Raw genomic sequence first — 24,175 nt, forward strand, 5'->3', positions numbered from 1 at the left:
CACACACACACACACACACTCACGTGTCACGGCGATGAAGGGAGATCAGTTGTCGGAGTTTGTTGTGCCGTTCTTATTTTTAGCCCGCCGCCGTGATCCCCTCTTTATCCGGACGTGTGCAATTGTGGCCGAGGGAGCGATTGTATGACTGACGGCCTGTTCGCTAACATCTTTCAGCGTGCGGGATCCACTGATCAATGGGGAACTACAAATCCAGACCATCGCAAACGTGCACAGGTAATACGAGATGTTGATGTTTGTGGCATGTGATTGATTCTACATTGGCAGCTCGTTGGAAGAGTGGTTAGCTTGTCTGCCGCGCGGTTCTGAAAGTTCGGGGTTGATCCTGGCCTCAGGCCTTCCTGTATGGCGTTTGCACGTTGTCCCACATTCCAAAGTAGGATGCGCAATTCTGGATTATTTTGATTGATATAATAATCTCTTTGACTGCCAGACGTTTTCAGAAAAGGGATGCCGTGGGTGCCAGCCGATTTAAGCATTTTGACTGATCTTTCAAGGTCCACAGAAAATGTTGTGTTTGGACTATGGAAACACACATACTACCAAATGAAAGATTGGACTCTCATCTTTCATCAGAAAAAAAGAGTTTTTTCTACCTTATTCCGTTTTTCAGTAATCAACAATAGAAAATGGTTAGTTTCACCTCTGTTTTGAAACAAACGTCTTTTAACGTCTTTGGCACTCCTCCCTAGGATTTTACTAAACGTTATTTAACGTTTTTGGCAGTCAAAGAGTTAACTCATTCACTGCCATTGACAGCTATAGACGTCAAAAATTTATTTGAACTATTTTTATTAGTTTAACATTTTGTTTCCCATTTTTGTTAACAAGAGTATGAAAACCTAGATTTTTTTTTTGTACATTTAGAACAGATATAAAATTAATCGTGAGTTAACTCGTGAAGTCATGCGATTAATTACGATTACAAATTTTAATTGCCTGATGCCCCTAATGTATAATATATATTAAATGTATTTAAAAAATATATATATATTATTATTATTATTATTTTTTTAATAACAAATTATTACTAATTAAGGGCGTCGGGCGATTACAATTTTTAAACGTAATTAATCGCATGACTTCACTAGTTAACTCACGATTAATCACAAATTTTATATCTGTTCTAATACAACAAAACTCTGTTTGCATACTTTTGTTAACTCTTTGACTGCCAAAAACGTTAAATAACGTTTAGTAAAATCCTATGGAGGAGTGCCAAAGACGTTAAAAGACGTTTGTTTCAAAACAGAGGTGAAACTAACCATTTTCTATTGTTGATTACTGAAAAACGGAATAAGGTAGAAACAAACTTTTTTTTCTGATGAAAGATGAGAGTCCAATCTTTCATTTGGTAGTATGTGTGTTTCCATAGTCCAAACACATAATTTTCTGCGGACCTTGAAAGATCAGTCAAAATGCTTAAATCGGCTGGCACCCACGGCATCCCTTTTCTGAAAACGTCTGGCAGTCAAAGAGTTAACAAAAGTGGGGAAAAAATGTAAAATTAATAGAAATAGTTCGAATGAATTTTTGTCATTAATAGCCGTCAATGGCAGTGAATGAGTTAATCACAGTTATTCATCACAAATACATGTGTATTTTTTACTGCACTGCTTTTCCATAGTTTTCAATGTGAAAAGAAGCTTTACAATGAGGGGGTTTATCATAAAAAACGGTAATAAAAAAACAAAGCAGAGAATTTATAATATATCAAGGGCTAACTGAATAAACATTTTGTAATATTAAAATGAACATATTTGTCATTTGACCTGAAGGATGCTGACCCCTGACCCCTTCTCTTGCCCTGGACTCGGCAGGATGCGTTTGCCCCCTGGTGGTCGGCTGACTACTAGTTAAGAAAGTGCTAGATTAGATATGCAGCATCTGAACGTGAATGTATTTTGTTTTGTGTGTCGCTGAAGATGAGTGGAAGAAAAAGGTGAGCGAGTCGTACTCTGTGATCTTGGAGAAGCTGGAAGATGACCTCCAGCTCAAAGAGAGCGAGCTTGTGGACCTCAAACTTGCATTCAGGTCAACCCTTTGTCTGTTTTGCATACTTTTACTGCACAAATCTATATATATATTTTATTATTATTTTTATATATTTATTTTGTTCCCTTTCTATGACTCAGCTCCGACGAGGCGTTCCAAAAGGTCAACTTGAACTACCGGACGGAGAAAGGCCTGTCCCTGCTGCATCTCTGCTGCGTGTGCAAAGGTATGCATGGCCGCCACAAACTATTAATAACTCGTCAACAAAACACTGTTGGAGTGGAAGGACAGATTACTAGCGACTTATCCGAGGACAACCTTTTGGTGTTGAAGACAACCCCATTAAAAGCTTGTACAAATCACCTATTGCTGTTTTTTTTTTTTTTTATATCCTCATCTATGTTTTTGTGTTGTTTGTAACGTCATAAGATGCCACAAAATGGGGCATGCCCCGACAATATAGGAAAGTAGTAACTAATGTCAAGGGAGTATATGTATTCTGAAGTAATGCATCTCGACAATTGTAAGATTTAGCCTGTGTTGTACTGCAATTAATATAGACAATTTATGTGTATAATATTAATTATTTATTTATTCTATATAACTGTATAAAGGCAAAATCATCTAAAACTCCAGCTACTTATAGACTGTCTGTGTTTAGAAAAAGTCTACACACCCCTGTTAAAAGTTTTTGTGATGTTAAAAAAAGACCCAAGCAAAATAATTTGAAAACTTTTTCCACTATTATTGTGACCTTTAACCTTTGCAACTCCGTTAAAAAATTAAATAGGGAAACCAAAAAATTTTGTAAGTGAAACCAAGTTTTGGGCCAAAAGATATATTTGGTGCAAAGCCAAAAAAATCCCTCAAACCATCCCTACAGCGCTACCCTCTAAAAACAGTTGGGTCAAAAATAACCCAACTATGGGTCAAAAATAGACCGATCCTCTACTTGGGTCAATTTGACCCAACTTTGAGTCAAGAAATGTTTTTTTTTTTAGTGTTAAATAACTCATAAATATTGGTCAGATCCTTTACTTGGATCAAAAAATGGGCTCATTTTGTATAAAACAACCCAGAAAGTTGGGTCAAGTAAAATGCATTGGCCCATTTTTGATCCATAATTGGGTTACTTTTGACCCAACTTGTTTTTAAGAGTATGCTATCATGCTTTGGCGCTGTTTTCAGCTGGAACCAGGACCGTTAGTCAAGGTGGAGGGGAATTATCAACGGGTCCAAATTGTAATCAATGTTACTGCAAAATCTTCAGGCTTCTTCTATAAAGTGAAGGAAAATGTCAGTTAGAAAAATTGTACCCACAAAAACCTGGCATACGATGAGGGGTGTGTAGACTTTTTATGTAGTCTAACTGTATATTTTGTGGGGTATGTGTCCAGGTAACAAGGGACATATTAGCTCTTTAATGGTCAAAGGTCTCCGTCCCTCCAGACTGACCAAGAATGGCTTCACCGCACTCCACTTGGCTGCGTATCAGGTGAACCCGAACAGGAAGTTCCTCAATGACGGGCAACCCGCAACGTGTTGCTTTCTTGTCAGGACAACGGCGAGCTGGTGACCGCGCTCCTCCACGGCGGCTCGGACGTGCAGCAGCTGGGCTACGGCGCCCTCACCGCCCTGCACGTGGCCACGTTGGCCGGACACATGGAGGTGAGAGTGCGCCGAGGTGGGAGGAGCCGGTTTTTCCCCCCCGCGTTAGCTGACGGGGGCGTTTCGGTTGGTGCGCAGGCGACGGATATTCTCCTCCAGCACGGAGCTTCCGTCAACGTCCAGGATGCGGTTTTCTTCACCCCGCTGCATATCGCCGCCTACAACGGCAACGAGCAGGTAAATGCGACGGAGTTTTTTTAGCTCGGCGGGTATTCAGCATCTAAAAGCAGGATTTTTTTTTCACCGCCAGCTCACCAAATTACTGCTGAAGTTTGGCGCGGACGTGAACGCCAGCGGCGAGGTGGGCGACCGGCCGCTGCATCTGGCGGCGGCCAAGGGTTTCCTCGACATCATCGCGCTTTTGGTTGGCGAGGGCGGGAAAGCTAATGGTAAGGAAGTCTTGCCAGCACTCCCAAAAAAAAAAAAGTATTGGGACAGTGAAGACAAATAATACGTAACCAAATTTGACATGTTTTTATCCACGCGAGCTGATGAAGGCAACAAAGGAGCTACTTTATCGGTTTTAGATATTTTCAGTTTGACATTTGACTGTTACAAGATTCTAGACTCTGCAACTGCATTTTTTTTTTGAGTTAAAAGTTGACAAATATCACACTTTTGTTTGGTCGAAAATGTTTTGTAATATTTCAAGACTCACAGTATTTGTATATTTTTATGTTTTAGTTAAAAACTACATATGCATTTCTTTAAAATAGAATGTTTTTTTTAATAATTTATAATGTTAGAAAATATCACACTGTTTGTATTTCTAAGTTTTAAAGTTAGAAAAATCACACTTTTTTAAATAAGTGAAACGTTTTTGTTACAAGATATCACTCGTTTGAATTTGCAAAAATATGAACATTTTTAAAATCAAAATAAACTAAAACATTGTACACTATAAGAAATGATCCAATAAAAAAAAAAGTCAAATGTTAATTAACTCTTTGACTGCCAGACGTTTTCAGAAAAGGGATGCCGTGGGTGCCAGCCGATTTTAAGCATTTTGACTGATCTTTCAAGGTCCATAGAAAATTATGTGTTTGGACTATGGAAACACACATACTACCAAAAAAAGATTGGACTCTCATCTTTCATCAGAAAAAAAAAGTTTGTTTCTACCTTATTCCGTTTTTCAGTAATCCACAATAGAAAATGGTTAGTTTCACCTCTGTTTTGAAACAAACGTCTTTTAACGTCTTTGGCACTCCTCCATATGATTTTACTAAACGTTATTTAACGTTTTTGGCAGTCAAAGAGTTAGAAGATCAAATTATTTTAATGTTTTTAAAGGTGAATGTTTCAAGGTGACTATTTTTAATAATTAAAAAAAACTTTACAGTTAATGTTACAAGAAATAACATTTTCTTCAAATAAAGATGATTTCAAGATATCACAATATTTGTTTTTGTGGTAAAAGCTAAAAATAAAATATCACACAAAATAAAATAAAGGCAAACATTTTTCATTGTTACCATTGTTTATTATTGTTAAATGTCACAAAATGTGATACTATTTTTAATTTTTAAAAAGCTAAAAAAATATATATATATATATATATTAAATGTACAACAAAATGTATTTTTGATTTTGATTTTTCAAGTTGAACATTACAAAATAGCACCCATAACTGTATAAAAGTGACATCATTTTTGAAACGTTATAAGATACAACATTAACTCTTTGACTGCCAAAAACGTTAAATAACGTTTAGTAAAATCCTATGGAGGAGTGCCAAAGACGTTAAAAGACGTTTGTTTCAAAACAGAGGTGAAACTAACCATTTTCTATTGTTGATTACTGAAAAACGGAATAAGGTAGAAACAAACTTTTTTTTTCTGATGAAAGATGAGAGTCCAATCTTTCATTTGGTAGTATGTGTGTTTCCATAGTCCAAACACATAATTTTCTATGGACCTTGAAAGATCAGTCAAAATGCTTAAAATCGGCTGGCACCCACGGCATCCCTTTTCTGAAAACGTCTGGCAGTCAAAGAGTTAATTTTGATGATCATTTTTATTAATGTGAAAAAAGTAGATCTCTCGCTCTCTCCTTTCGTCTACATTTTATGCTAATACAGTAAATGGTTTAGGCCAAGACTTGGTGTAAACCAAGAAAAAAAAATCCCGACATGTGATTGATCGCGCGTGCGTCTCCAGTAAACGCGCAGGACAACGAGGACCACGTGCCCCTCCACTTCTGCGCCCGCTTCGGCCACCACGAGGTGGTTCGCTTCCTGCTTCAGGGCAACTTTGACGCGCAGGCGCACGCCACCAACATCTACGGAGACACGCCGTTACACTTGTAAAGGGGCCGCCGCCGCCGCCGCCGCCGCCGCGTCGCCATATTGTCCGCCTTGCTCAGCAGACCTTTTGACTTGGCCGTCTTCGCACCCAGGGCCTGCTACAACGGCAAACGCGACGTCGTGAAGGAGATCATCCAGCTCTCCGGTGCCGACAGTCTTACCAAGGAGAACATTTTCAGTGAGACGTCATTGCACAGGTATTGTCCTGTTGCCGTATTTCATCCAATCGAACCCATGCGGGTCCTGATGACTTCCTGTCCGACATCCCAGCGCGTGCACGTATGGGAAAGACCTGGAGATGGTCAAGTTTTTGTTGAGCCAGAATACGATGAGCATCAACCATCAGGGCCGAGATGGACACACGGGTAATGTTTTAACCTTTTAAAAATAATCCTTTTTTTTTTTTCCGTTTAAAAAAAATCAAGGGTGCCAAAGAATGCAAACTAGCGTGTGATGTTCGCCATGTTGTCCACCAGCCCTGCACAGCGCCTGCTTCCACGGTCACATCCGCCTGGTGCAGTTCCTGCTGGACAACGGGGCCGACATGAACCTGGTGGCCTGCGACCCCAGCCGCTCAAGCGGCGAGAAGGACGAGCAGACCTGCCTCATGTGGGCTTATGAGAAAGGTGCGAGACTAGCAGGGTTGTGTGTTGCCGGTGAACTCAATTGAGTTTTGCTGTCAAAGTAAACCTAAAACAAAGATGATTTTTTTTTTTTAAAACACATTAAACAAACAATTATACAAAAAATGAAGATGATTTTGCAGGGCCCACAGAATATTGTGATCTATTGCTATTAAAACATGGAACCTGCCAAAAGAAAGTAGAATCTCTTCTTTCATCGGAAAAAAATATATATATTTGTATCCGTTTCCGTTTTGCAGCAATTAGCATTAGAATATAGCTAAGTTTAACTAGCAGTGCTACAAACATTCTCTTCAGTTCAGAAGCTGCATCAAAGCTTTCTGTATGCTATAGCATAAAAAAAAAAAAAAAAACATAAAAAATGTATAAATACGTCTTTGGGAGCATGGTAATGTTTAAAATAGAACGTATTTTTACGTATAGTAAATTTGAATCTGTTTCCATTTTGCAGCAATTAGCATTAGAATATAGCTAAGTTTCATCATTTTTCACATTCCTGTTAAAAACACTGGCAAAAAGAGCTTGTTGCAACACGACCCTGGCTGATCTCTTATACTCCGCTGCCACCTGCTGGCCGTTTTTTTGTAATAACTACCATTGCTTTAAGCCACCTCTTCATCCCAGAAGCTCCATCAAAGCCTTCTGTATGCTCATGCATTAAAAAAAAAAAAAAACATCAAAAATGTATAAATACGTTTTTGGTAGTGAAGGAGAAAGTATTAAAAAACGTATTTGCATGTTTTTGGGTTTGAATGAATTAACAACCTCCAGTGTAGACGACCCCGTAGCTTCGATTGACATAAGCCAGTTTAGCTTAATGCGAACGTAGCATACAAAACGGCATAGACAAGCTAACAGATAGCATGGACTTAGCGGTGTTATAAACCGGCATATATTATACAATTCTAACAGGGATATTTTCTTTATCCTCTGCAAAGAATGACAAATACTGCCCCCAGGTGTTGCATTCTTTACGTTCTATTTCTGAAATTTGCACTTTAACACCACCAATGCAATGGAAAAATTACTCAAGCCAAAAATCGATGCTGCTTTTTTTTTTTTTGCCGATCCCCAACACAGGTCACGATGCTATCGTCACTTTGCTGAAGCACTACAAACGCCCCGACGACTCTCCCTGCAACGAGTACTCGCAGCCGGGAGGGGGTGAGTGAGTCCAAAATCAACGCCGACAGTCACGTAGCCGCGTCTAAACTTGGCGACTGTCTTCCAGATGGCTCGTACGTCTCTGTTCCGTCCCCTCTGGGGAAGATCAAGAGCATGACCAAAGGTAACGAGGTGGAGCGGGTTTTCCCACATTTTCACCTTGCGGTCATCTGACATGACGCGCACGCTCAGCGAAGCGTCACACACACACACGACAACGCTGGCGCTATAGAAAGACATTTGCTTTGAGCTTTTATTTAGGATCTTCCATATCTAGTATAAGGTCCACGTACTAGTGTGCTCTGCGTCTTCACTAGGAAGACAATTAACTCATTCGCTCGCACCCATTTTCACTGAAAGCAACCCCCTTCGCTCCCGGCTGTTTGACTGGATTTTGACTGATTTTACAAGGTACACAGAATATTGTGTTCCATTGCTATTAAAACATGGAACCTACCAAAAGAAAGATTGGAGTCTCGTCTTTCATCAGAAAAAAATTAATAAAATTATTATTAATAAAAATAATTATTATCAAAGCTTTCTGTATGCTATAGCATTAAAAAAAAAAAACAAAAACATAAAAAATGTATAAATACGTCTTTGGGAGCATGGTAATGTTTAAAATAGAACGTATTTTTACGTATTTGGGGAGCAAATGTGTTGAGCCCACTATTATAACAACTGTGTCTTACTAGTGTCGACTGTTTTTTCGTTTCAGAGAAAGCAGAAGTTCTTCTACTCAGGGCCAGCCTCCCCTCTCATTTCCATCTTCAGCTCTCCGAGTTGGAATTTAATGAAATCATTGGATCTGGTAACTATTTATTTATTTATTGTATCCAATTTTACAATATTTTAGCTCATTCACTCCCAGCCATTTTCACTAAAAGCAGCCCCCTTCGCTCCTGGCTGTTTGACTGGATTTTGACTGATTTTGCAAGGCCCACAGAGTATTGTGTTCTATTGCTATCAAAACATGGAAGCTACCAAATGAAAAAAAAAATCTGTTTCAGTGTTGCAGCAATTAGCCTTAGAATATAGCCAAGTTTCATCATTTATTCACAAATGAGTTAAAACACTGGGAAAAGGAGCTTTTTTTGCAACGTGGCCCTGGTTGATCTCTTATACTCTGCTGCCTTTTTTGGAATAACTACCATTGCTTCAAGTTCAAGCATTCTCTTCAGTTCAGAGGCTGCATCAAAGCCTTCTGTATGCTCTAGCAATCCCCCACAAAAAAACGTATAAATACATCTTTGGGAGCATGGTAATATTTAAAATAGAACGTATTTATATGTTTTTGGGAGCAAATGAGTTAATATAACGCTATTTCGCCCACAGGCTCCTTCGGCAGGGTTTACAAAGGCAAGTGCCGGAACAAAATAGTCGCAATTAAACGGTAAATATCTGTATACTGTAACGCACTTTTCTCCTCGACCTCCATCTTTTTTTGACGCGTTGGCCGTCGTCTCCAGCTACCGGGCCAATACGTACTGCTCAAAGTCGGACGTGGATATGTTCTGCCGAGAGGTGTCCATCTTGTGTCGTCTCAACCACCCCTGCATCATCCAGTTTGTGGGCGCCTGCCTGGATGACCCCAGCCAGTTCGCCATCGTCACCCAGTACATCTCGGGGGGCTCGCTCTTCGCACTCTTGCATGAGCAGAAGAGGTGAGTTCAACCACTCTTCATTCAAAATACGCTTTTACCAATGGAAGGAGTGGGAATGGCATTAATCCGTTCCAGCCATCATTTTTTTTTATTTTATTTTTTCCATACTTCGTTTTTTTTTTTATAAATGTTTTGACTTTCCTGTCTGCCGGTCAAATTTGTGATATTTTTGGCAATTTTATTTTTGGGGACATTATATAACTAGTTTTGACATTTTTCCTGCCTTTTTTTGCTTGCAATTTTCTGACGTTTTTGTAGATGTTTTATGGTTAAAAAAAATTATTTTGTTTTGGGACATTTTGTAGTCACTTTTTGAAGTTTTTTTTTTCTGCCTTTATTTTTTTAATTTTGAATACATTATCTGACTTTTTTGGCAATCCATAAATATTTTATGATTATTTTCTGCCTTATTATTATTTTCGGCCAAATAAATAACAAAAAATCTGTCTGGAGCCGGAAAACATTTTAACATTGTGATGAAGGAAACAGTGTTAGTCTGTTATCATTTTTTTTATTTTATTTTTTCCATACTTCGTTTTTTTTTTTTATAAATGTTTTGACTTTCCTGTCTGCCGGTCAAATTTGTGATATTTTTGGCAATTTTATTTTTGGGGACATTATATAACTAGTTTTGACATTTTTCCTGCCTTTTTTTGCTTGCAATTTTCTGACGTTTTTGTAGATGTTTTATGGTAAAAAAAAATTATTTTGTTTTGGGACATTTTGTAGTCACTTTTTGAAGGTTTTTTTTCTGCCTTTATTTTTTTTAATTTTGAATAAATTATCTGACTTTTTTGGCAATCCATAAATATTTTATGATTATTTTCTGCCTTATTATTATTTTTCGGCCAAATGAATAACAAAAAATCTGTCTGGAGCCGGAAAACATTTTAACATTGTGATGAAGGAAACAGTGTTAGTCTGTTATCATTTTTTTAATTTTACTTTTTCCATACTTCGTTTTTTTTTTTTATAAATGTTTTGACTTTCCTGTCTGCCGGTCAAATTTGTGATATTTTTGGCAATTTTATTTTTGGGGACATTATATAACTAGTTTGGACATTTTTCCTGCCTTTTTTTGTAGATGTTTTATGGTAAAAAAAAATCTTTTGTTTTGGGACATTTTGTAGTCACTTTTTGAAGGGTTTTTTTTTCTGCCTTTATTTTTTAATTTTGAATAAATTATCTGACTTTTTTGGCAATCCATAAATATTTTATGATTCTTTTCTGCCTTTATTTCGTTTTTTGGACATTTACTTTTCTGATTTAATTTTTTTTTTTTTATGTGTGTGTGTGTGTGGGTGGGTGTTTGCTGTCTGGGGATTTGAGGTTGTGTTTATAGAAAACTGTTAATTATACATGATTCTGTATCATATTTGTCACTTTAATAAAAAGACGTTGGAACGAAAGAAAGCCACAGGAGAAGGACTAAAGAGACCCCTGCAGACCCCTGTTCTTACATAATTAAATAATGATTAATTAATTAATTACTATTGTGGCGGTATTTTTGTGTACGTTTGACAGTAACCTTCCAACTGGAGCGACATCGGAGGGGAACTCTCTGTATCCGGTCCACAATAAGAGCATGTTTACACAACAGAGCAGTCAGCCGGTCTCATTATCCTCCCTGGGAGCGACCCGTCACCAATTCCTCCACTTAAGTCGCAATAGTCATCGATCGGGATCAAGTGTTGTGCTAACCGCGTGGCCAGGTGCACTCCGGCTTATCGACCGGCAGACGCTAAGAACTGCGTGTGATTAGCAAAGGGGCGAAGGCATCGATCCGGCGCTTTAATGATGTGTCGATGGACAGGCTTATCGATCTGCAGTCCAAGCTCATCATCGCCATGGATGTGGCCAAGGGGATGGAGTACCTGCACAACCTCACCCAGCCCATCATCCACAGAGACCTCAACAGGCACGGGTGGCACCATAACGCGCACACACGCGCACACGCACGGACGGCCCTGCCGTGATCAATGCCGTGTGCTCTTTTGCAGTCACAATATTCTTCTTTATGAGGACGGACATGCGGTGGTGGCCGATTTTGGAGGTAAGACTTTTTTTTTTTTTTTTTTTTTGCAAACTGCAACCCAATCACATAAGATAAACATTCACAATTATAGACAGGTTAGAGCAGTAGTGTACAAATCGCGTAGGTGTGTGTGTCACCTCAACCCCCCCCCCCCCAACGGTTTAATTGTCATTGTGAGGACCACTGAAGACAGATTTATGTCCGCAGAGTCCAGATTCCTCCAATCTGTGGACGAGGACAACATGACCAAGCAGCCGGGGGTAAGCCACGCCTTCTTTGTGTTTGCTTTGTTTTGTTGACCAATCAGATTTCAGCCTCTGTTGCCATGTCAATGAAATCTACCCGGGGCCTTCAGAATCAGTAGCGCTGGCTCGTGTATCTTAAACTGTACTGTTTACTGTCGTGTTATTAACTCATTCACTGCAAGCCATTTTCACTGATGCGATCCCCTTCGCTCCCAGAAAAAAGATTAGTCTCTTCTTTCATCAGGGGAAAAAAAAGGATATTTCTTATCTGTTTCCGTTTTGCAGGAATTAGTATTTGAATATAGCTAAGTTTCATCATTATTCACAAATCGGTTTAAAACTGTGGGGGAAAGAGCTTTTTGCAACATGGCCCTGGTTGGTCTCTTATGCTCTGCTGCCACCTGCTGGCCGTTTTTTGGAATAACTACCATTGCTTCATATGGCTGCGTCAAAGCCTTCTCTAAAGTCTGATAGCAAAGGCACGGGCCGGCCCGCCAGTGGAAATTCCCTTTGACGAAAGGTGCAAGCTTGGGCTTGCCTGCGCCTGCCGTCAATTAGGCGGCATCGCACCGAAACTGCCTTCATGCGCATTTTGTCAGGATGCTTAGCCTGCAGTTTGGTGTCAAGCGTGTTGCGTCTCTGGAGAGCCGCCTGTTGTCAGAAACCCGTTACCCTGCCACAAATGCATTGTTTACCATAGCAACAGCACCCGCGTGTCTTTTGAAATTTGATGTCGTTTATTTGAATAAGACGGCTGTCGTCGTGTGTGCGTGTGCGTGTGCGCGTGCGTGTGTGTGTATAGAACCTGCGATGGATGGCTCCCGAGGTCTTCACTCAGTGTACACGCTACTCAGTCAAGGCAGACATGTTCAGTTACGCCCTCTGTCTTTGGGAGCTGCTGACTGGGGAGATTCCCTTTGCACACTTGAAGCCTGGTAATTTTTCCCCTCATGTCCAAATGATGTTGTTCCAAATGAAATTCTAGATATATTAACTCTTTGACTGCCAGACGTTTTCAGAAAAGGGATGCCGTGGGTGCCAGCCGATTTAAGCATTTTTGACTGATCTTTCAAGGTCCACAGAAAATTATGTGTTTGGACTATGGAAACACACATACTACCAAATGAAAGATTGGACTCTCATCTTTCATCAGAAAAAAAAGTTTGTTTCTACCTTATTCCGTTTTTCAGTAATCAACAATAGAAAATGGTTAGTTTCACCTCTGTTTTGAAAAAAAACGTCTTTTAACGTCTTTGGCACTCCTCCATATGATTTTACTAAACGTTATATAACGTTTTTGGCAGTCAAAGAGTTAATAAACATGTTTAAAGTGGAAGTCAACCTTAAACATTTCTTGATGATATGTTATAAGTGACCTCACTAGTCTTAACATGACATTCTGACGAATATTACATTTGTGGAATATGAGTTATGAAGCAAAATCCAGCCGTTTTTGTCCATCTTGAGGGGGGGGGCGGCCATTTTGTCACTTTCTGTCGACTGAAGATGACGTCACAGTTGCTCAGGCAACGGCCAATCACAGCCCACCTGTTTCCTGAAGCTGAGCTGTGATTGGTTGTGACCTGAGAAACTGTGATGTCATCTTCAGTCGACAGCAAGTGGCAAAATGGCCGCCCCCTGAGATGGATTTAAAAACGGCTGGATTTTGCTGCTTAACTCATATTCATTCCACTAACGCAATATTAACCACATATTTAGACGAGTGGGGCTACATAGAACATATTATTGTCCCAAAAATGTGGGGATTGACTTCCTCTTTAAAGAAACAAAAATGTGTAAAGACCGAGAACTATGTAGGACTGAATTTTCGGGCTGGCACGATTAAACCCCACGGTGATATATTACTCCCATGCATCATTTCTATTTGCTTGACAGTTGTCTCTGTCTTGCCGTCCTCAGCTGCCGCAGCGGCGGACATGGCCTACCATCACATCCGGCCTCCTGTTGGCTACTCGATCCCGAAACCCATCTCTGCACTTCTGATGAGGGGATGGAACGCAAGTCCCGAGGTCAACCCCAAATTCCATATTTTCTACAATATTTCCATGCACTGGAAAAAAAAAAAAAAAAAACAGCAATTAAATAATACACAAAAAGTGTTCCATTTTTATTTTATAAGCTGTAAAAAGATTTGCCAACAAACTGCTTGGCTTGTTTCTTCCCATAATCCCACAGAGGCAAAGGATGCCGAGTCAGCTGCAAAACACATTCAGCGCTAATGAATGGCAAATTCGTATCCCCCCGATCATACATTATTGCATGGCTGTGCAAAAAATGAAAAGAACACACGACCAGTGCGATGCACCCTGGACGCCAAGTAGGAGAATTGAGGCTATAACTTCTCATTTCAGGACCGTCCAGAGTTTTCTGAAGTGGTCACCAACCTGGAGGAGTGTTTATGTAACGTTGAGGTACACTATGGAATTTTTCACAATATTTATTTGTAATTGTCAGAAAAGCAAAAACGTCTGAATTTCAACCATGTCTATTTTTAAATCGGCTTCTCTGTCAATATAAATTACGGTGAAGGCTAAAATCATCCTTCAAGGCGTTTACCATTTTTTTCTTCAACGACAAACTTGGCCAACTTTTTTTGCCACCCCCGAAGTTCATGCCGAAAAGGTGATGTCCAACATGATCCATTTTGAAGATGATTCTAACTGTGTCCAAAGCTGATGTCGCCCGCCTCCAGCAACAGCAGCGGCTCCTTGTCGCCCTCCTCGTCCTCGGACTGCCTTCTGGCCCGAGCCGGGCCCAGTCGGGGTCACGTGGCGGCGCTGAGGTCCAGGTTCGAGCTGGAGTACGCACTCAACACTCGAGCCTACGCCTTCTGGAGCCAGAGGTGAGAAGATACGACGGAAATCTAGAAGGAGATTGCTCTTTTGTTTATTTATGGTTGTTTTTATTGGCACGCCCGTCGATGCGCACTTTTTTTTTAAATGAGTTGTTTTCTTTCCCGCCATCCATGCCCGTAAGGTCAAACTCCATCTTTGTTGCAGTTATTTGTACACCAAACTGTTGGCTCTTGCTTTAACGATGAGTTGGCAGAAACAGAATGACGGCAATGCTGGCACATGGAGTTGCTCGGATACCAAACAGGCAACAAAGGGCAGCAAGTGCAGTAAACCACCGCCCGTCACCACGAGGCACTCAACCAGAACCGACCCACATTTCCACGGGGCCCGCAGAATTTTTTTTTAGTTCAGGGCCTAATAATATTGATTGTTTATCATTCATACGGTGGTCAGGTTTGATCTATTTTGGCTTCAATTGACTCTTGACTGCGAGGCATATAAGCTAACCACAAACCCACCGATGCAGACCTCACGGGAAACCATTTGATTGGTTTGTTTTTGATTTTTTTTTTTTTTTTTCTCCAGGAGAGCTCAGTATTGTTCATTCGATTTGACATCATCATTGCTCTCCTTTATTTAAAAAAAACAAATAAATTAAAAAAAATTAATAAATGTTTTTTTTATTATTATTATTATTTTTTTTAAATATATATACATATACACACATATATATATATATATATATATATATTTTTTTTTTTTGTATGTGGGTGAGTATGTGTATGTGCGTGTGTGTGTGCGTGTGTGTGTGCGTGCATGCGTGCGAGTGTGTGTGTATTCATCAGTTCACCTAAAGCCCATTAAAAAAAATCCCATACTAATAATATAATATAATAATAAATTGCCAAATGCAGAAACATCAATGTAAGTTATCACGATGTAGTGGCTCTCGCTAACAGACAGAATTAAGTAACCAGAATTAGGTTAAAAAATTCTATATACGTAGACCATGTTTCTATAAATTTTGATATTTGGTTTTTATTTGAGGCAGATATTTTTTCCATTAAAATGTGATTTATGAGGAGGTTAGACCATTGGTCGATATTCAGAGTTTGTTTATTTTTCCAGTTAACAAGAATTGTTTTTTTTTAGCGATAGTAAGGGCTACAAGTGTAGATTGAAATTGTTTATGTGGTAAGTCAGTTGTTGATAGGTCACCTAGCAAACACAAGTTTGGAGATAAAGGTATCCTACAGTCCAAAATAGCGGAAAGTTTTTCTAAGACTTTAGTCCAGAAATACATAACCGGAGTACATAACCATAAAGCATGAACATAAGTGTCTGTAGTGTTTTGTAAGCATTGGAGACAAATGTCGGAGTCTGAGTCTGTTTTTGACTTTCAGCGAGCGAAGGCGTGCGTCCGGAGGCCTCTCATTGGAGGAAATAAGAAGGAGCATGCAGTTTTCCCCCATCGACCGCAACGGTTTGTCCACTGCTGTTATTGTAATGATCAAAAATATTTAGTGTACTCTGATGACCTTTTTTTATAATCAAATAATTATTTCAGCCCTATATTTATTACTAGTTCTCACCGATACGTTTCAATATAAGAATCAGTGAAAGATTTGTGTTGTGGCTGTCACAGTTCTTCTTTTCCTTCCTACTTTTTTTGCAGGTTACGTGTCCGATCCCATGAGCACGATGCGATTCTGCTCCTCCTTCAGTAGCAATGGCAGCTTTGAAGACAGTAACTAACACCTTTTTTTACTTGTTGCTGAGGCTGTATATACTTGTATGTGTGCTTGAAGGTTTTTGTTGGTTATTTAATTGCAGTCATGGTTCACTTTTAATTAAGCCATTCAATATTTTTCATGTTAATCGTTTTTTGTTTTTTTTTTTGCGTAAAATAATCAATGAAATCTGTGATGAGAACATTTATATTATGTAGCGGTATATACGTTTGCGTTGCAGATTTTTAGTGTAGTACCACATGGTGCCACAAAAAGTTGGGCAGCACTGAGCTGTATTGGAAGAGATGCACCACAGCAAGAAGAAGAGACAGTTCGTTTTTATAGCTTTGTACAATAGCAAGAATGGAAATCGATACTAAGGAATAAAAAAGTGTGTTTAAAAAAAGCTTAAATGTTCTTTCAAAGATTTAAAGTGTGTGAGAGGTGATTCAGAATGAACACGAACAGCTTATTTATTTATTTTTTGTCAAAGTTTTTATTTCATCACTGCCCTAACCACTGACAAGGTGAAGCCCTGAAAATCCACACCGGAGGATAATAAGGCAAATAAATAATCTATTTAGGAGTAAATAGAGGTAGTCTTGACATCATTTTCAACATTTGATCACAAAATATTTCATGATGACAAATGAGCTCTCGTCGAGCCCAAATCTCCACACGAACTTGAAAGCGTTTTTGTGTTTAAGTGTGCTTACATCGCAGGCAAGCGAAGTCCTGGGAGACCCCGTCGGCTGTGAATTATTCAATTTGGGAGTTTGTGTGAGCAGGAGTATCGGCTTGCAGGTAAGCGGCGATAGCACTTGATACCTGCCATTAACCAGGCCGATTTGAGATAAGAGCTGCTTTTGTACACGGTGCAGTCATAAACTCACCACGGAGTTTCTTACTGATGAATGCATGATGGCTATTGTAAAAAAAATGGGGTTTCCTTGCACCCGAGCACTGATCGTCAAATTTTAAGTCATGAGGATGGGGCGCGCGCAGATGAGTTTAAAGCCTTGGAATTCCCCCCAAATTTGCTGGTTTAATCCAAAACCAGCAAATTTTCGGCCCATTGGTTATTTTCACCAAGATACATACAGAATTAAAGCTAGGAGGATTTTCTGGATTTATTGAGGTCTCAAAAAGACGATTCTTTCAGCGCAAGAATAATATCGACCGGGTGTTCTCAATTTACTTGGGTCCAGGGGACAATTGTTTCCAAGGACCCCCCCTCATAATTTTAACACCAATTAAACACAAGTGTTGTAACACTCGGGACTGGCGACATTTTGAAGATGTTGGTCTTGTCTCGGACTTGCCAGACTTGGGATTTTCCGTCGAGACCAGCACTTATTCTTCAACTTCTTTCATGTGAAGAAGCACTTGGCAAAACAACCAATACTTTCAAGTCATGTGTCGCTAACATCCACATTTAGGTTGCAAAATGCTGCAGTCTTCTTTTATGACAGAAATGGACTTATTTATTGCAGTCTTGGTTTCGACTCACAAAAGTCTTGCCTTGATTTTCAGTGAGTCTTTGAGGTTTGGACCTCAACACTAATATTACGTGCTCCTTGGAATGCCATGGGAATTATTTATTTGTTGAACATTTTTCTAAAACATTCGCCCCTCTGTTTTGAGAATCACTGCTATACAGAGTGATTCCAAAGGGTCCGTTGCCCTGCCTGGTACCCGGGCCTTAAAAAAAAAAACATACTTTTGCGATAAGGATCATTCCCAAATGTCAATCAGTCCATGTATGCAAGCTCGTACAAAGTAGCCGCTTGATTCAATTTCCCGCCCATTCCTGTAAGACGAGCATGCTGTCTAATGTCCACTCTCGGTTCCGGCCGATGCCAACAAAGAGTAAGAACTTGGCCCAAAAGGCGGTTTGTTGACCGACAACACACTGGAATGGCTTTCACTGCCGATATCGTTCATCAGCCGCATGTTCCGCTTGACGGACGCTTTGTCCTCCGCACCCTCGTGGCTTTCAACGTCCGAACTTGAGCTTTTAAAATGGCTAACTTCAGTTGCGTCTTGTCCTCCGTGCATCTTTCCGTCCGGAGACGTCCGCTCTTTCTCGTAAGCGGGATGCGCGTCCGTCGGAAGCGTTGGTGCGGCAGTCTCCGCTTTGACTCCTGACGTGCTCGCCTCGTCTTCCACGAGGGATCCTTCACTCTTGTCTTTCTCTCTAAGCTTTGGTTCATTCTTGATGTTTGGTAGGATCTGTTTTGCGTCGTCCTCTACTTCCTCATTGGACGCCTCGCAGTTGTCTTTAACGTCCCGTCTCTCAGGATGGGACTGAGCTACTTTGTCTTTGGTGTTACTTGTGCTATTTGGCGCAACCACCTTGTGGGACGTCTCAACACTTTCCAGAAGCTCTGACGATTGTCTGGCCTCCTTGCCGTCAGAATCCCTGAGGTCGTCCAGAGGTTCGACGAAGGTTTCAAAGAATTTTGAGGCTTGGTGCGTTGTTAGCCAGTTGGTGACGAGCTCAGCACTGCTGGCGCTGTCGAGCGCCTCCGGACTTTCTCCATGGGGGACATGATCGGCAGATGAAGTCTTTGACTGTGTTTGCGGTTGTAGAAGCACACTCGCGCCTTCTTCTGAGGTCTTGCTAGCCTCCTGCGCGTCAGACCTGGTTTTGGAGACCACGTTCTGGCCTGGGAGTTTGGAAGATTGTTTCTCTTTGGGGAATTTTTCTCCACCTCCGGATGACGGATCCGCCTGGTTTTGAGGACTTTCTTTGGTTTTCTCAACGTCGCGGTCTTGTCTGCTTCTTTTTGGGTCCTCCGAGTCGAGCTCCTTGATGACGTCAACTCCAGACCGTAGAGTTTCAAAGTCATTTTTATCCCACTCTACCTCTACTTGATGAAAATGTCCAGTTCTTTCCATATTCACCTCCAAATCTTTGTGTTCTGTCGACTCCTCGTCAGGTTGTCCCTTTTCAATTTGCTCTGATCTGTTGACATCACGTTTGTCCTCGTTAGAGAGACTTTCTGCTTGAGCGGACGTCTCGCCGTTCTCAGCGTCAACTTGACTCTGTTGACCATTTTCGATGGTCAGAACTTTTTCAGTTGTGCGCGTTACATTTGCTACTTGAAAGACCCCAACTTCTTGCATCACATTCCTTTTTTTGTCCGCGTTTTGTACGTGATCTTCTGACGCGTTCTCCGGTTCCTGTGCAGTTTTTGGTGTTTCTTGTGTTTCCTCCGCGTCAGAGGTGACGCTCATCTCCTCTTCAGGGTTAACATTTGTTGTTTTGCTTTTTTCCGCTTTGTTCTCATCGTTGTGTTGACTTTCTTCGGTATTATCGACGGTTGATTTGTCGATTCGGTCCTCGACGGCCGTCTCAGCGGTAAGGATTTGCTTTCCTTCCGTTTCATTGTCATCTTTGTGTCCCGCTTCGCTCCCCTCCACGGCGTCCGCGGTTGGCTTTCTTATTTCTTCACTCTCGTCCGTATGCGCAGCCGCGATTTCTTCATCTTTACCCTCATCTGCCTTCTCGTCTTTCTCCAGCGCTTCATTTTCTTTATCGGTTGCTTTGCTCGTTTGGTTTCCTTCATCGGTCCGAACCTCAACTGTGTTCTGTTCTTCGTCTTTGTCGATCTCATCTTTACTTTCTTCAGCTATGTTTTCATCTTCTATTGCTTCTTCCTTTTTCTCAGTGGTCGCTTTGTCTAGTTCTGGAGAAGTAACAATTTTATCTTCGTCTTTGTTTGCGAAATCTTCAATTTCTTCCGTTTCATCCTCAACTTTTTCCACCGCTTTACTTTCGTCCTTATCGTCTCTGGTTGCTTTGTTAATTTCTTCATCCTCAGCGGTGACGGTTTTCTCGTCTTCGTCCTTATCTGGCACATCTTGACTTTGCTCAGCTCTGCTTCCCTCCATGTTATCGCCGGTTGCTTTTTTTATGTCTTCACCGTCCACGGTTCGAGCAGGGATTGACTCATCTCCGTCTGCCACATCTGTACTTTCTTCAGTTTCCTTCTCGTCTTTTTCTATCGCTTGACTTTTTTCTCCGTTGTCTGTGTTTGCTTCGTGAACTTCATCTGGCTTCTCTTCTTGGACGTCTTCGGTCTCTGCGGTCTGCACATTGGGACCCTCACCCGTGTCTGTCTCTGTTTTTTCTGATTCATCAGCCTCATCTTCTCTGTTGGTTTGTGTTTCATCTTTAGCATCTTCTGCAGTGTTTTCTATGGTTTTATGTCTTTCCTCAGTTTGACTTGCGTCCTTTTCACTTCCCTCGTTCGCATCACTGGGTTTCTCATGCGTGTTTGTTTCTTCATCCTCTTCTTGACTCTGTTGCTCACATTTTGCCACAAGACCGTCTCGTCTTTCACGAGTCGCCAAAGTATATCCCAAAGCTTCATCCTCCACTCTTTTGCCCTCGTCCTTTATATTCTCTTCTTTAGCAACGGTTGCCTCCAACAAGCCGCTCGACTCCTCTGGTGTCGCTTCTAATTCTGATCCTCCGGCAGTCTCGTCGTCTTTGGTCTCGCTGGCTGTCTTCACCTGAGAATCGCCATCTGCAATCTTCTTCTCAATGGAGATAGCCGAAGCTTTGTCTCGGGGCTCTAAAGTCTTCACTTTCTCCTCTGAATCGCCTCCATCCTTGGCTCCCTTCACTTCCTCCTGCTCCGTTGCCTTAACACCGTCTCCCATCTCATCTTCGGAGTCGTCAGAGTTCTCATGGGGTTCTTCATGGCCTGCTTCAGCGTGTTCTTTTGGCTCAGACGCTTCCTCTGATTTGCATTCCGCCAGAGCTGCTTCTGCAAACGCACACAGAAGCCGTTTGGTTTCTGTTTTTGCAGGAAGCCTCGCAACAGCGTTTTAACCCTGGAGAACCCAAGAAACCTTTTCTTCTTTGGAAAATTATGAATTATACATTAAATGTCTGCTATAAGATCACTGAACACCAAAATATATGGGTTTTTTTTCAATGTATTCCCTAATTTAGGATTAGGGCGAAATTTGACCCTTTGGGATTTAGGGGTATCATTTCGAAAAATCTGAATAACAAAAACTGTCAGTAAACTATTTAGAATTTAAGAAAATAATCAATCAAATACACAGCTACATTGAACAATATAATTTTTTTGCTTTATTTGTTGCATTTTAGTCACTCTGGCTCATGTAAGTGCAATATTCATCCACTAGATGGCGCCATGCAGGGGTCAGAAGTGGCACTCTGGACTTTTGAAGTTAAATTTGTAAAAAAAAAAAATGTATTTGTTATTTGAGTAGCAGAATTTATAGGGGCCAAATTTGACCCCGTGGGTTCTCCAGGGTTAAAGAGGAATTCAATTTGATACGGTCTTTTTTGGGCTTCTTGCCTCGGTCCGTGAACGCCGCCTCCTCCTCTTCGGTACTGGTGTCGCTCAGCTCTGGCTCGGAGCTGCGCTGGGACTCCTGCAGGATGGCTTCAACTAGCTTCTCCTGCACAGATTTGGCTTGGGGAAAGACAAAGATGCATAGCAAATGCAACGGCGTCAGCCACGTACGGGACATTTAAGGAGGTATGAAACAAAAGAGAGCCGGTAAGGAAGCATGAAATCACACACATGTTGGTTCTTTAATTGGACGAGGTGCAAACAGGATCAGAGTAACAAAGCATGCAAACGTATGCACACAGACATGAAAATAGAATTGAGCGCAGACAGAACATTTACTAAAAAAAACATAAAATAAATCAATGAAAAAGTTAAATGTTGACACTTGGCATAGATACTGTAGATTTTTTGATTATTTACAATAAATGGATTTAGTCATGAATTGTGTTTAGTGTGTTCAGCAGCTTTGCCAAGAAAGATGTCAGAAAATTATAGAAATTATTAAAAAATTATATATTTATAAAATTGTTAATTCACGCTATACAATAATAACCAATTGAAATAGTTTAAAATTAAAATCAATACGAATAAGAAATAAATTCAGAGGGAAAACACATTTTTCCACAAACTTCATGCAGTGCAATCATCTAAATGACATAAAATTTTTTTTTTTTTTTTGATATACTGTATAGAATTAGCATGGCAAGCCACACCCACTTTCATCAAAAAGAAAGTGGGTGTGGACAGGCGTCCATAGACAGCGATTCGGCACCGGCCAGAAAACAAGCCGGGCCAATCAAAGTCGGCTATTTGCGTGACGTCGTCTTCGTGAGCAACGTCACTCTTCAGTCATCAAGTTTTTCCCGCAACGACGACATTCAACAACATCATCATTCACTGCAGTCTCTCTTCGGCTAGCAGCCATGTTGTATTTTTACTCCGTCTCAGACCCCCCCCCCCCCCCCCCCAAAAAAAAGCCGCTTTTCTGACGTCACGGCCACTCTTCGCTCATTGGTTCATTGCGCTGTCTGTTAGCTCAGGTTTGCCCCGCCTCAGAAATGCGATTAATAGTGCGGTTGACCAGACTCGCTCTCCGGCAGAGCCGCGAGTGAGTGGATTTCCAGGCTAGTGTAGAATAGCAACAAGCTTACAAGCGCTTCAATTGACGAGATTTTTGAGTTATAAGTCATGGCAGCCCCTTTTGCCTAAAGAGTATTGCGTAAAAGTAGCCTTGGTAAAAAAAAAAAAAAATTGTGTGCTCTCTATAGTGAATTCTCAACTAATTGGAACGCGCCCCCACAATAAACGGTTGTTGACTGCATACGCTCCCATTTACTCACCCCTCTCCGGCTCCTCCGACTGGCGGCCATCTTCTGTCTCCTGGTCCTCTATTTTCTCTCCTGATGCCTCCTGGCTCAGTTCTTCCTCGCCGGTGTCGGAGACGTCCACCTTGGTGCTGGAAACGGTGGCTTTGGCTCCTTCTGGGTTCACTTGGTGCGTCTCGTCGGCGGTTTCCTCTTGGAGGATCTCCTCGGGTTCTTCCGCTTCTTCGTTCTCTTTGGAGTCTTTGACGACCTCGACGTCGCTCTCCTGGCAGGAGCTGGAACTTGAGCGAGGCCTTGTGTCATCTTCTTCTGTGCGGGAGGGTTGATACAGCTCAGGGTTCTTTCAAAGTCTACCAACGACGCTCCAGAAAAATTAACGACATGTCAATCTGCCTTTAATCACCCTAACCTGCTGCAAATCCGCCATCCTCGTTGTCATCTTCAGAGTCGGACGAAATGTCATCTTTAGTGTGCGCGTCGGTTCCACTCGTCGGAGAAGAAGCTTTCTTTTCACTGGGTTCCTCCACAGCGACGTCGTCCTCTGCTTCAAAATCCGCTTCATAATCTGCATGGTGAGATTATCATCTGTCAGTCCTTCTGGTACAAAACACGTGTGCTTCTTCATCATCATCATCATCATCATCATCATACCATCTCTGCGTTTATCCTCTTGTTGTGGAGAGGTGCTCTGGCGTCCTGAGTGGGATGCGCTCCTGGCCTCCTTGAGGCTTCCTCCGGGGTCTTGGACCTTCTTGGGTGGAGGGGCAGGCTTTTTGTCCAGCCCCATTGCTATTATGCACCTAAAAACGTTAGGTCAAGGGTGTCAATTGTTTTCATTATTGGCCACTTTGCAGTTGGGTTTCCCTCAGGGGGCTGATTATAATGGGGAAATAGAGTGGTTAGAAACAGGGGTGTCAAACATACGGCCCACGGGCCGGATTAGGCCCGCAAAGGGGTTTAATCCGGCCCGCGAGACCACAATCAAAACATATAAATTCGTAATTTCACAAGCAGTCCTCAGATGAGCAATGCAAATTGTACACAGAACCTGGAGTCACGGTTTGTTTAAATAAATAAATAAAAATTGCAGCGTTCCATTTGCATTTGTGTTATTTTTGGGAACATTATGATAACAGTTGAGCTCTGTAATTTAGGGCTGGCTCACAAAGAAGCGAAAATATGCGTATAATTGACGGCAATTGTTTTTAAGTTGTATACAATTTT

General features: G+C 41.1%; 3 protein-coding genes across 7 annotated transcripts in view; 2 read left to right on the top strand and 1 right to left on the bottom strand.

Moving 5' to 3' along the window:
- tnni3k (TNNI3 interacting kinase) lies at positions 1–17,204 on the top strand. Of its 2 annotated transcripts, XM_077584195.1 has the most exons (25): positions 4–237; positions 1,947–2,055; positions 2,157–2,242; positions 3,414–3,511; positions 3,574–3,684; positions 3,763–3,861; positions 3,935–4,073; positions 5,844–5,988; positions 6,082–6,186; positions 6,260–6,354; positions 6,466–6,615; positions 7,714–7,797; positions 7,865–7,921; positions 8,516–8,608; positions 9,133–9,190; positions 9,267–9,461; positions 11,275–11,379; positions 11,462–11,514; positions 11,704–11,756; positions 12,544–12,676; positions 13,662–13,771; positions 14,114–14,173; positions 14,435–14,604; positions 15,961–16,040; positions 16,233–17,204. In XM_077584195.1, the coding sequence occupies exons 1-25, from the start codon at positions 198–200 to the stop codon at positions 16,310–16,312; spliced, it is 2,508 nt and encodes an 835-aa protein (XP_077440321.1). In that variant the 5' UTR covers positions 4–197; the 3' UTR covers positions 16,313–17,204. The 2 variants fall into 2 exon arrangements, with proteins under 2 accessions (XP_077440322.1, XP_077440321.1); XM_077584196.1 differs by lacking the exons at positions 13,662–13,771; positions 14,114–14,173; positions 14,435–14,604; positions 15,961–16,040; positions 16,233–17,204 and adding an exon at positions 10,986–11,173 and having other exon boundaries at positions 1–237.
- Positions 16,782–24,175, bottom strand: part of erich3 (glutamate-rich 3) — a 13,776-nt gene continuing 6,382 nt past the window's right edge. Inside the window, exons 10-14 of one of the 3 annotated variants that reach the window (XM_077584193.1) lie at positions 23,603–23,751; positions 23,361–23,516; positions 22,967–23,257; positions 21,630–21,746; positions 16,782–21,065 (exon numbers count right to left, since the gene is read on the bottom strand). In XM_077584193.1, the coding sequence (XP_077440319.1) occupies positions 18,118–21,065; positions 21,630–21,746; positions 22,967–23,257; positions 23,361–23,516; positions 23,603–23,751 (3,661 nt within the window). In that variant the 3' untranslated portion in view covers positions 16,782–18,117. Of the gene's footprint in view, positions 21,066–21,629; positions 21,747–22,966; positions 23,261–23,360; positions 23,517–23,602; positions 23,752–24,175 lie in introns of all 3 variants that reach the window. The other 2 variants (XM_077584192.1, XM_077584194.1) reach the window with 2 other exon arrangements.
- The window catches only part of LOC144062630 (LIM/homeobox protein Lhx8), a 21,141-nt gene continuing 19,593 nt past the window's right edge, over positions 22,628–24,175 (top strand). The window contains exon 1 of one of the 2 annotated variants that reach the window (XM_077584201.1): positions 22,628–23,523. The gene's annotated coding sequence lies outside the window, so the exon portion shown is untranslated. The remainder of the gene's footprint in view (positions 23,524–24,175) is intronic. The other variant, XM_077584206.1, reaches the window with a different exon arrangement.

Source organism: Vanacampus margaritifer, chromosome 13 (genome assembly GCF_051991255.1).
Source record: "Vanacampus margaritifer isolate UIUO_Vmar chromosome 13, RoL_Vmar_1.0, whole genome shotgun sequence".
In the NCBI taxonomy this organism is placed as follows: domain Eukaryota; kingdom Metazoa; phylum Chordata; class Actinopteri; order Syngnathiformes; family Syngnathidae; genus Vanacampus; species Vanacampus margaritifer.

Bases quoted from the DNA above. Each gene is read 5' to 3' on its own strand.
- tnni3k (XM_077584195.1), top strand. From the start codon at position 198: ATGGGGAACTACAAATCCAGACCATCGCAAACGTGCACAG. The intron at 238-1,946 runs GTAATACGAGAT...GTGTCGCTGAAG, and splicing joins ACCATCGCAAACGTGCACAG to ATGAGTGGAAGAAAAAGGTG. The intron at 13,772-14,113 runs GTCAACCCCAAA...TTCTCATTTCAG, and splicing joins GATGGAACGCAAGTCCCGAG to GACCGTCCAGAGTTTTCTGA.